The sequence below is a fragment of the Jaculus jaculus genome, chromosome 4 (genome assembly GCF_020740685.1).
Source record: "Jaculus jaculus isolate mJacJac1 chromosome 4, mJacJac1.mat.Y.cur, whole genome shotgun sequence".
NCBI lineage: Eukaryota > Metazoa > Chordata > Mammalia > Rodentia > Dipodidae > Jaculus > Jaculus jaculus.
In genome coordinates, this window is record NC_059105.1 from 152,361,738 (window position 1) to 152,373,775 (window position 12,038).

Consider the following 12,038-nt stretch of genomic DNA (forward strand, 5'->3'; position numbering starts at 1 on the left):
TTAAAATACTAAATCCTAGTTTTCCTCCTTGTTGTAATCTGGAACCTTTATAGAATTTCTCACCCTTTCTACATTAATATAGAGAAATATGAGTTGGATTTTGACTGTTGTAGATATCTATATCTATTGATCTATCTATCTACAATGTAATTTTGAACTTTTTTTCTCAATTTGTATTAACATTTTCCATGATTATAAAAAATATCCCATGGTAATACCCTCCCCCACCCCACTTTCCCCTTTGAAATTCCATTCTCCATCATATCCCCTCCCCATCTCAATCATTCTTACATATATACAATAACAACCAATTTTGTATTTTTTTATTAAAAATGTCTATAACTTTGCATTTAGAATTTTTATGAAACCATTTGCAAATTACATACTTAATTTAGCTTAATAAAAATTTTAGTCACAAGACAAAGATTTAAAATTTACTTAAATTTAACTGCTACATAGTCCTACTTAGACTTTTAAAACCTACGTATAGGCCATTTAGTTACTTTCATATATTTTACATATTACATATGTTTTAAAATATCTTGTCATCTTTAGGGTGGACTGAAGGTGGAAATGCCTATGAACTTAAAGGTAAGTCTTCAACAGACTTGTTGCAGGGTAAGGCTGAGCCTCAATTTAGGTATTTTTGAGTCAGAATGAAAACAGTCACCCAAGTACGTGCTACACAGCTAATGGAGATTGCAGTAAATGTGCAGAAATGACTACATGGAAGGATTTCTGGGTGCCTATCCTATTGTTGTGAATGGTGGGGATAAAATATACAGAGATAGAGGTCTGTATTGTTAGCTCCCACAGACCTACTAGGTGCCCACCACCTAGGAAGGTGACAGGCTTAACTTTTGTTTGGCAGTGAGGTGTTGAGATAGCTGGTAGTTAATGCAAGCTAGGAAGATCAAAGCTGATAAGGAGTTAGAGGTAAAGCTCTTATAGATCCATGCAAGTGTGAGAATCTAAAAGGGAGAGTAGAGGCAACTAAAACCAGGTCATACCAGGATCAAGCCCAGTGGGAGAGGAAAGAAAGCAGGAAATACACTTAAACATGTGTTAAAGGAGGGCTGGAGAGAGGGCTTAGCAGTAAAGGAGCTTGCCTGCAAAGCCTATGGACCCATGCTCCACGTTCCAGATCCCACCCATAAGCCAGATGCACAAAGATGAGGCAAGTGCAAGGTCGCACATGCCCACTACGCGGCACAAGCTTCTGGAGTTCAATTTCAGTGACTGAGGTCCTGGTGTGTCAATTCTCTCTTTCTCTCTAAAATATGTGTGTGTGTGTGTGTGTGTGTTAAAGGAGAGAGAGAACAGAGGAGATGGCTCATCAGTTAAAGGCATTTGCTTGCAAAGAGTGCTGGCTCTGATTCATTTTCCCAGCCACCAGTGAAAAGCGGAATGGGCATTTGTTTGCAGCAACAAGAGACACTGGCACACGTACACATACAAAGCTGGGCATCGTGGAGCACTCCTTTAATGCCAGCACTGGGGAGGCAGGGGTGGGAGGATTGCTGTGAGTTCAAGGCCACACTGAAATTACATAGTGAATTCCAGGTCAGCCTGGGCTAGAGCAAGACCCTACACCAAAAAAAAAAAAAAAAAACCCAAAATAAAATGACATAAAATAAAAGTTTAGAAGCAAAGAAGAGAAAGGAAGGAAATCCATGATGTGGTCAGAGACGCAAATAGTCCTCAAAGATTGCAGGTAGCACCTCCAGCGGGGACAGCTTGAAAGCAGACATCACCCATCCGGCTGCTCAGCTTCCCAGTCATGGAACTGAAGGCAATATCCTCCGTCATGTGGATGGAGTCGTAACATCTATATTTTCAGAATATATTTCATGAACCTTGAATGCTGCTGGAATCCTCTGGGTTTAAAAAAAAATCCTTGGTTTAGTTTCCATTCTCAGAGGTACCTTCACCTTTCCCAGGGGACTTTGAAACTGCAGCTGTGCATTTCCAGGTCTGATAGATGTAGAGTTTCCTACGCAACTCTTGTGTGACCCCTGAGGCAGTTTCTGGGTCTGGGGATTTAGGCCTTCAAGAATAACAGCCTGGGCTGTCCTTAGGCATTTCCAGCCTAATGCAGGATATAGACATGTGTAAATCAATTGATTGCCATGAGTAATGATAATTTATAAGTTATATGGAGATTTATAAACATTTTCGATGATGTCAAGATGGCTTACTCATCAAAGGATTGCTACTTCTTACTAAATTTGCATGGTGTTATCACATGTAGCAACTATTAAATTTGAATGAGACTTTTCTTTTAAACCTTCCTGGCAAAATCTACTGAGTGAAAACATCAAGATCAGTATTATGTCATTTTTCTAGTCAATAATACTGTTTGTAGCACAAGGAAATGATAATGTTTTGGTTTTGTACATTTATACCTGGGCCCGTATTCACTGCATCTCAGGTTGCCCAATTCTGCACAGACTGTCCTGTATTACCATAGAGAGGGCTGAGGAAGGAGTTATGTGCAGATGACACTATTATCACTCCCACATATTTAGGGCAGCTGGTGCCAAAGGAAGCAGCAGACAGCAGAATGGCTGGAGTGAATATTGCATCACTCTAAACTGAGAACAAATGCGATGCTGTTGATTTATTTTCCATTATGATCATTACCCCAAACCCCTGAATTGGAATCAAATATCCAGTTGACAAAACACTTGAGGGTTCAATCATTTCATATTTTGGAACTTTTGCATTTTTAAATTTAAAAGTGCACATGTATATTTCTTCTCCCCATGTATTAACAACCATAGGAGCAACTAGCGTTGTAAGCAGAAATATATGTTTTCTTAACCTCCATAGTTGTCTTACTTTTACGAACTGGAACTTCTGAAAAGTTTTTACTTCTTACAGTAGAAATTCAAGCGATATCAGGCAGATCTGTAGTAAATTCAAAATATAGGAGTAAATGGATAAAGTTAACTAAAGGGTCAGTTGTAGGGCAATTTGGCCCATAAGATAATCTTTGCATTTGGGTGACCAGAAAAATGTAATCTTCGCCAGGTATATTAATATGGAAGAACCATTGTTGCAGTCAGGTTCATGTTGCTGGTAGAAATCACCTGACCAAGAGCAGCTTGTGGGACAAAAAGCTTTATTTTGGCTTACAGACTCAAGGAGAAGCTCCATGATGGCAGGGGAAAATGATGTTATGAGCAGAGGGTGGACATCACCTCCTAGCCAACATCAGATGGACAACAATAACAAAACAGTCTGTCAAACACTGGCAAGGGGACACTGGCTATAACACCCATAAGTCCACCCCCAATAATACACTGCCTCCAGGAGGCATTAATTCCCAAATCTCCATCAGCTGGGAACCTAGCATTTAGAACACCTATGTTTCTGGGGTACACCTGAATCGAACCACCACAACCATGTTATTAATTGCTTTCCTTAATGGTGATAATGACTCATACACTTTTTATTGATATCAAACACATTGTTGTACTGTAAAATAAATGGAAATAAAAGCAAATAGTGGTTATTCATATTGTGGTCTTTAGTGTCCCTTAAGTAAATCGAAATGTATATATTCTAAATTACCAGCATGTTAAAAGATATTTTCATATTTTTCAGGTTATTATTTATGAAAAACCTCACTTCCATGGAAAGACCAAAGAGTTTAGTGAACATATCGATTCTGTCCCTAATTTTTTAAAAAGCGATAAGAACTTCCATGGGATTGGATCGATGCGTGTCGTTGGTGGAGTGTGAGTGTCAGGTTTTCAACATGTGATTTAGTAGTCTAACTTGAAAGATTAGCTCAAATATGTGCCGAGCAGCATGAAGTAACAAGCCTTAATCTAAATATATGCCTCTTCTGTAATATGGGATGTTAAATATATAACTTAATAAAGGCTGTGCCCCTCTTGCTGGTATTAAAGATTCTGACATTAAAGCTATTTGTACTTTTAATCCCCAAAGTCATTGCAACATTTCTGAAAAGAGTACAGAAGTATTGCAAGATATAAGTGTCTTTCATAGGTTAGGAACATGGTTGCGAACTGTTTTCATTGTGTTGATGTACACGTGTTAGTTTATTTCTGGGCTCAGGACGTTGGCAGCAGGGCCTCCAGGATTAGCTCCATGATTAGAGTAGCAGACTGAGTTGTGTTTCCAGTGTTGAGTGTTTTGACACCGGAGTCCCTCTGTCCCCAGACTGTTCAAGAATCTCTGGATAGGCCTGGAGAGATGGCTCAGCAGCTAAGGCACTTGCTTGCAAAGCCTAATGATTCAAGTTTGATTTCTCAGCACCCATGTAAAGCCAAATGCACAAAAGCGAAGTGGTGCTTGCAGCCAGAGTTCGCACTGGCTGGAGGCCCTGGTGCACCCATTCTCACCATCTCTCTGTCTTCTCCCTATCTCCCTCTGTTTGAAAATGAATAAATAAATAAATAAAGTGAAAAGAATCCCTGGATAGAAACACCAGGGAATTGCTACGACCTCAGGCCTCCACTAGCAGTTACTGGAGTAAAACCTTGAGGAAATCTGTGACTGGGCCAGAGTGCCTTTACACTAGCTGTGGCGAACCCCATGCAGGAATACACCCAGAAACACACCCAGGTTTCTCTTCACACCATGGTTGTTTTGGATGCAGTTCATTTTAATTAAGCATTGGTGTCTCTTGATTTTGGCTGTAACATCATATAATTTGATTATACTCCTCCAGCAAATGATACCCCTAATGTATTTTATTCATAGGCATGACCCTGTCCATGGTCACATGTGGTTCTGTATACACAGACATGGCCTTTGAGATTTCTGGCTCAAACTCAGTGAGGGCCATAGCAGCCAAATGAAAATGGAAGTCTCCAATATCCTATACACATAGGTCATATGGACAGATGCCCTGTCATTTAATCACTTATCCTTGAATCAGACACATTCCATGGGGTTAAGAGGAAAAACATATGATTTGAGTAAACATTTCTGTGGTGTTGTGTTTATTTGTACTTGTTGATGAACACACATGCTTCTTGTTAACCCTGCGCTAAAATATTTCTGTCTTTTCCTCCCTTTGGGACCTAAATGTTTTTCCAATTAACTAGATGGATTTAAATAGTTTTCTGCTTCACAAAAAAATTATCTGCTATAGTTCAGTGTGATGAGTATTACTGTTCTTTTCTAATGTAATGATTTAAAAATATAGCATGAGATATTGTATGCACACATATTGTTATGTGACAATTGCATGACAAAATATGATGTCCACATAACCTCCTTATTTTTAATTTAACCTATCATGTTTTTTATGCCCTATTTTCTGTTAATCTGTAAATAGTATAGATGCTTCCTTAACCCTGTTCCATCTTGAGGAATCTGAGGAAAGTAAGACTGATTTCCTTAGCTATTTTCAGATAATAAGTATATTTAAATATCGCACATACATACATAAACTTAATTTTAAAACTTTGGTATTAAGGTCTTCTATATCCTTTATTTTTTTTCTCATGCAAGCATAATTAAAGGAATGTTTTAAATTACCACATTACTAAGAAAGCAAGCTTAGACTGTAAGTTTTTCATGAGACTTATTTTCATGTAATGGTTTAAGTAGACTATAATGCTAGTCTTTCTACGTAGTACATATAAACTGAGATTTATCAATAGTTTATAGGCCTCTTGTAATTCATCCGGAGTCCCCTGCCCGTTCCCCATCTGCTCTCATACACAGAAAGCACAGAAGTGGGTGATTTAGTTTGACAGTATTGTTTTGTGATAGATGAAAACAATCCCACCTTTTATATCTTCACAACTACAGAGGTGTGAAGAGGTAGTCAGGGGCTGGAGGGATGGCTTAGTGGTAAAAGTGCTTACCTGCAAAGCCAAAGGACCAGGTTCAATTCCCCAGGACCCACATAAGCCAGATACACCAGGTGGCACCTGTGACTGGACTTTGCAGTGGCTGAAGGCCCTAGTATGCCCATTATCTCTCCCTCTCTCTCTCTCTCTTTCTCTCTCAAATAAAGTTCCTTGAAACAGAACAGTAGTCAACATTCCTGGGGTTTATTTTGTCTAGCATCTGAATTAAGATGCCCCAAACCCTGGGTATGGTACTAGTGTTCCTTTTAGAATCTGCCTAGTCGAAAGGCCCTACCCTCTACACAGTGCAGGGAAAGGCCTTTTTTTTTTTTTTTTTTTTTTTTTTACAGCAGCATGTTTTATGAATCATCCACACATGTTGCCTTAGACACTGTAGAACGCTATGGATGAACCTGTAAAAATAGCAGTTTCATATAGGAGTTTAACAGTAAAAGGTGTGGGCCAGTAACCCACCCTGACTAGAGATCAGGAAATGTGTGTCCCTGGAATGTGCTGTGCTAAGGAATTTCCTGCTTCCATGATTACCGCTGATAAGATGGGAGAAGTGAGGTTCTCGGCCCATCGGAGTGTATAGAAGGTTAGTACACATGCAGGGTACCAGAGCGGATTCCAGCTTGGGGACATTTCCTACGTTCTCTTTGGGAAACTCGCTTGGATTTTATGTTTGACTTGCAGCCTGATGAGACGTTATTTTGACTTAAATAAACCCCGAGTAAATGGTCAATAAAAATATTAATTCCTTGGTTCCCCAGAGTCTCATCGGTAGAGTGAGAGTGCTTATCTTGGGTCTCACTGTAGGCTTGTGACCCTTCTCGTGGGCCGTGTGTGCTGTCCCTTATTTCTACTTGCAAGTTCCTCTCTGTCCATGGTGAGATGTGGTAATAGCTCAAGCCCCAAACAGTGAGCTTTCTCTGTTGCAATTCCACAATTAACCTTTTGTTGAGAGAGGCTTCCAAACCATAACCATTATCCATGAGGTGCACACCATCTGTGTCCTTGCAATTAGAAACAACAGATGTGTCTCTTTGTAGAACAGGAGATGAATAGCAGTGCTCTTTGTTATGATTTTGTTCTCTTTGGCTTTCTTTACAAGCTCTGTTTTTTTATTTTTATTTTTTGACTGGTTTCATTCATGGCTTAATTGAGTATCCTGTATTTCTAGGTGGGTTGCCTATGAAAAAGAACATTTCAAAGGCCAGCAGTTCCTTCTTGAAGAAGGAGACTTCGAAGATAGCATTGCCTGTGGGGCACTAAGTGGTCCTATCTTGTCTTTCCGGTACTTACAAGCTGTGAGTTTACTTTCTTAACCTTGATTTTGACCTGTTTTATCTTTTCATGAAAGTTGTATGTGAATACTAATGAGAGTATACTTTTATAGGCTGTTTCTAGCATCAGAGAGACTGAATTGGACATGACCAATCTGGTTTGTTTTTTTAACTTCCATGATTATTAGAAAATAGTTAATTTTCACTTTAACTTAAAAAAAAAACTTAAAATTTACTTGCATGTGGTATGTGTGTGTGTGTTGGGGGCATACCAGGGTCTCTTGCTACTGTAAATGAATGTGTCTGTCTGTCTTGATGTGATAGGTTGGGTAATTGAACCTGGGCCTGCAGGCTTTGTAAGCGAGCAGATTTTACTTGCCGATCCATCTCCCCAGCCCTTATCTTTCACTTTTCCTCTACCAATTCTGTAATTATTTTTCAGCACTTGCTTTATTAGATATATTGTGCTAAGTGCTGAACATGTTATGTCCAGAGACCCTGTCCCAATGTCCAGAGGTAGGTAAGAGAACACTTATATAAATGTTTGGTATTGTCTGGCTGTGATTAGATCAAGTACCAAGGGAATGCAGGAAAGTATAAGTTGTCAGTTATCTTCTCTTGAAGTAGAGAGGGCTAGATGGGAAATAGGAAGGCATAGCTAAGGGTTTACATTCAAGGAAATTATCCAGGGATTGGGACAAAGTCTCAGTAGATAAACCATTTGCCATGCAACTGTGAGGACCTACTTTGGATCCTTAGTACCTATATAAAACTTGTCAGGTGAAGCCGTGTGTACCTGTAATCCCAGCACTGGGGAAGTGAAGAATCTGAATAGCTAACTAACCAGCCATTCTAGCCTAATTGATGGATTCCTAGCCAATGAGAGACCTTGTCTCACAAAAAGTAGAGAACGTTTCTGAGGATGTCACCTAATAAGGTTGTCCTCTGGCCTCCATATACGTGCATACATGCGTGCATCTGCACCCATATGTAAATGAACATGCCCACAACCACCCCTCCACACAAACACATTCAGCATTTAAAAAAGCATAGAGCTGGAGTTGTGGCACATGCCTGTGTGCCTCTGTAGCTTGTGTCATGTCATCCGCTTCTGCTGTTCCAAATGCCGAGACCTGCCAAGTACTTCAGAGGCTGGGGAGATGGCCCAGAGGCTGAAAACACTTGCTGCACAAGCATAGGGACCTAAATTCAATACCCAGCACACACGTACAAAGGTGGGCATGGCTGTATCTGCCTATAACTCCATCATTGAGGAAGAACATTTGGGGGACAGAGGTACATGGATCAATGGGTTCTGTGGTCAGTTAGCGTACGTGGAAACAGGGATCTTCAGGTTCAGTGGAAACTTGTCTCAGGAAAATAAAATGGAAGAGTGATAGAGGAAGATACCAGACTGATTCCTCTGGCCTCTGCACCTCGACAGCATTCATATATTGATCGCACATCAACATACATGCATATAACACACACACACACCCAAGGCACCATTCTCAGCGGAACTGGATTTCACTCAGGCAAAGGCTTATTACTTCATTTGTACATATTCAAGCAGGGTCACATTGCAGGTCAGTACACACATATAAGGATTTACATGATTTTTAGATACTTTGCTGTAACTTATGTTCATTAAAATGCATTCAAATAAAATACACTAAAATCTGTCCACATTAGAGAACATAAAATGTAGGTATACATTGTGAAAATGCTTTAAAAACTTGATCACCAGACATCTGTGGTGGCCCATATATTTAATCCCAGCACTTGGGAGGCAGAGGTAGGTAGATCCCTGTGAGTCTGAGGCCACTCTGAGACTACATAGTGAATTCCAGGTCAGCCAGGGCTTGAGAGCATGATCCTACCTCAAAAAAGTAAAAACAAAAACAACAAAAAAAATCCTCAAAAATTTAATTGCAAAGTTATATTTTGAACATTTGCATATTTTCAGATGTGACATGTAATTAGAAAGGAGTTGTTAGAACTGTCTTTTTTTTTTAATTTATTTGCAAGCAGAGAGAAGAGAGGGGGCCTCCAATCAGCACAAACTAACTCCAGATGCATGCACCACTGTGCATCTGGCTTGATATGGGTACTGAGGAATTGAACACAGGTCATTAGGCTTTGTAGGCAAGTGCCTTAACCTCTGAGCCACCTCTCTCTCCCTGTTAGGACTCTTGTGACAAGAACAGCCACAGTGAGTCAACAGGGAATGCTGGTGTGACGATCCTTTTCCCCAGGCTGTCCGCTATCTTAACCAGGGAAGCTGAACGAATATACAGAATGGCTGCATAAAGCGGTGTGATTTTCACATACCCTGGCTCCGGCACATGGAACACTGTGGATTTACCCAGGTCAAATACCGGACAGGTCCCTTCGGGATAACGCGATCTGTGTCACGGAGTGGCTTGGAGTGAACAACTGGAAATGTGTTCCCAATTCCAAACGGGTCATTCTGATTATTGACTTGAGGTTGATTACTTTTTAAGGAAGGAAAGGATTGAAAACAAGTAGAATTTAGGCTTTGTGGGCTAAGGAATTGTTATTCCCTGGCTCCCACGGGTAACTTTCTCAGTGTGCTTGCGTTCCTTCATTTTTATAGTAGATTAACTTTTAGATTTGCTTTTGTTATTTTGGGCTTTGCTTTTGGACAGACTACAGGCCTCTTTTCAGACCTCTGAAATCAGGTCACAAACCACAGAGAGTATACACATAGACCAGGTCTCCACTGGCTTCTCCATCATGTTACCCACCTATGCTTAGCACACGAGCTCACTGGCCAGCTCGCCCAAGGGGCTTAGATCACTGATGCTCATGAATCATCTCCGCGTTTGAACCAAGACTCAGTGGTTTTCTAAGACCATGGAGTGCTGGACTTGAGACCATACTAAGCCAGCCAAGGGCTTTAAAAATATAAAATAGAATACAGCTCTTAAGGTCATTGTTTGTTCTTCCTGAGGAGAAGAGCTATACTCAAATCTCTATGTGTGTGCTTGTATGTGTGTGTTTGTATGTGTGTGTGCCTGGGTTCACATGGAGACTAGAGGATAACCTCAGGGATCCTTCTAAATGTGTCATCTCGCCTTTTTTTTTTTTGAGATGTAGTCTTTCACTAGCTGGAACTCACCAACTAGGGTAGACTAGCTGGACAATGAACCCCCGAATTCCCTGTCTCTGCCTCCTCAGCACTGGGATTACAAGTGTGTACTGATTTACCCAGCTTTTTAATGTGGGTTTGGGGACTGAACTCAGGTTCTCATGCCTACAAGGCCACCAACTGACGTTATCTCCCCAGCCTGCAGCTTAGATTTCTAACCAGCAATCTTATGTGAAAGGACTGGATTTTTGTCTCTTTCTTAGTGTAGTTTTAAGAAGTGAAAATTATGTTACTGTAATGAACTTTGTCTTTTGCTAATTCTCTGTGCAAATTGAGAGTTTATATATGTTTTTTATTATATTATAACTGAGATGAAATTTTTGAAATTTACTATCCTCATTTTGATATTTTAAGAATATTTTAAGGTAAGCTTTGTCTCTTTGGTCTGTTACATTCAAGCTTATAAAAGTTGTGTCCCACATTGCCCACAGTTCATTGTATATTCACTTTTGCCTTGTGTAATTTTTGCTGTTTTAGCCACAGGTGAGAATTTAAATATCCTTTACAGATAATGTTGCAAAGGATAGTTTATAAGTTTCAGCTGTTTATCTAAAACTGATTCCCAATTTTCATTTCTTTAAAGAAGTTATATTTTCCGATTCAAACAAATCCAGGCCTATTTTTCTTTAAACTATGTAATAGTGGTGACTATAGAATTGCCCCCCATGTTATTTGACATCTTCCTGAAGTTATTTGTGTGACTATTAGTCTGTGAGCATGTGGAATTATGTTAAGGGCTAGCAGCCTATACAACAAAATACGTGTTTTTTTTTAAGCTTTCATTTTACTTCTTTTTTTTTAGAACTTTATAGAGTCTTCTATCACACTGTTTGAATCTGACCTAGAAAGTGGGAGGTTTATTGACATTACAAATCAGGAAATTTCCGACTTAGAAGAAATTGGCTTTGGCTGTGAAACAAGATCTATTCACGTTAGAAGTGGCGCGTAAGTAGCCCCTCCCCCGAGCCTAGAGCCTGTGTTGCTGCCGGAGTCGGCCTCACTCTTGTTCTTTCTTCTTTTCTCCCTTCTAGATGGGTTGCCTACCAGCAGAAGTTCTTCTGCGGAGATCAGTACATTTTAGAGAAAGGAAAATACAAATGCTTTTTTGACTGGGGCGGATCAAATAATATCATTTTGTCAATCCGACCCATCCAGCTGGTAAGTGACACAGGAGAAGCATCAATTCCAGCGGCGTGTGATGAGATGATGTGGAACCGTTTTTTTTAATGTGGGATGTTGACTTTGTGTGCACGTGTGTGTGTACAGCAAATGAAGTGTAAGTTTCTGCAGACTGCAAAGAAAACTAGCAGATATTAATGCTATCTAGTAGATATCACACTGGAGTGTGAGATGACTGTAAATTTAATCAGTTCATTCATTCAACAGCATTTATTTAGTGACTGATTTATCAGATATTTTGCTGACTACCTGGAGATAAAAGATGAAATATGACCACTATGGGAGGTAGATCGATGAGTATGTAATTAGAGTGTGGTTAATGAGAAAATGAAGTATTCAGGCAGTGCCACGGGAGCCGGGGAAGGGAATGCTCAGTGTCTGGAGAGTTACAGACCGCATCAAAGGAGAGCATGAATCCAGTGACATTTTAAGGGATAAAAGTAGTTTTTAGGCAGAAAAGGAATTCCACAGAGAGGATGCCATCTCCTTAGGCTTGTGCAAAGTCACTGAGTATGAAAGACCCTGGTAGTTTGGGAAATTGACAAGTCAGAGTGCCTATTACCTATT

At 39.9% G+C, this 12,038-nt stretch overlaps 1 protein-coding gene across 1 annotated transcript in view; it reads left to right on the forward strand.

Annotated features, from left to right (window-relative positions):
- The window catches only part of Crybg3 (crystallin beta-gamma domain containing 3), a 124,954-nt gene that overhangs the window by 70,758 nt on the left and 42,158 nt on the right, over positions 1-12,038 (forward strand). Inside the window, exons 10-14 of the mRNA XM_045147411.1 lie at positions 556-591; positions 3,610-3,743; positions 7,018-7,144; positions 11,095-11,237; positions 11,324-11,450. Of these exons, the coding sequence (XP_045003346.1) occupies positions 556-591; positions 3,610-3,743; positions 7,018-7,144; positions 11,095-11,237; positions 11,324-11,450 (567 nt within the window). The remainder of the gene's footprint in view (positions 1-555; positions 592-3,609; positions 3,744-7,017; positions 7,145-11,094; positions 11,238-11,323; positions 11,451-12,038) is intronic.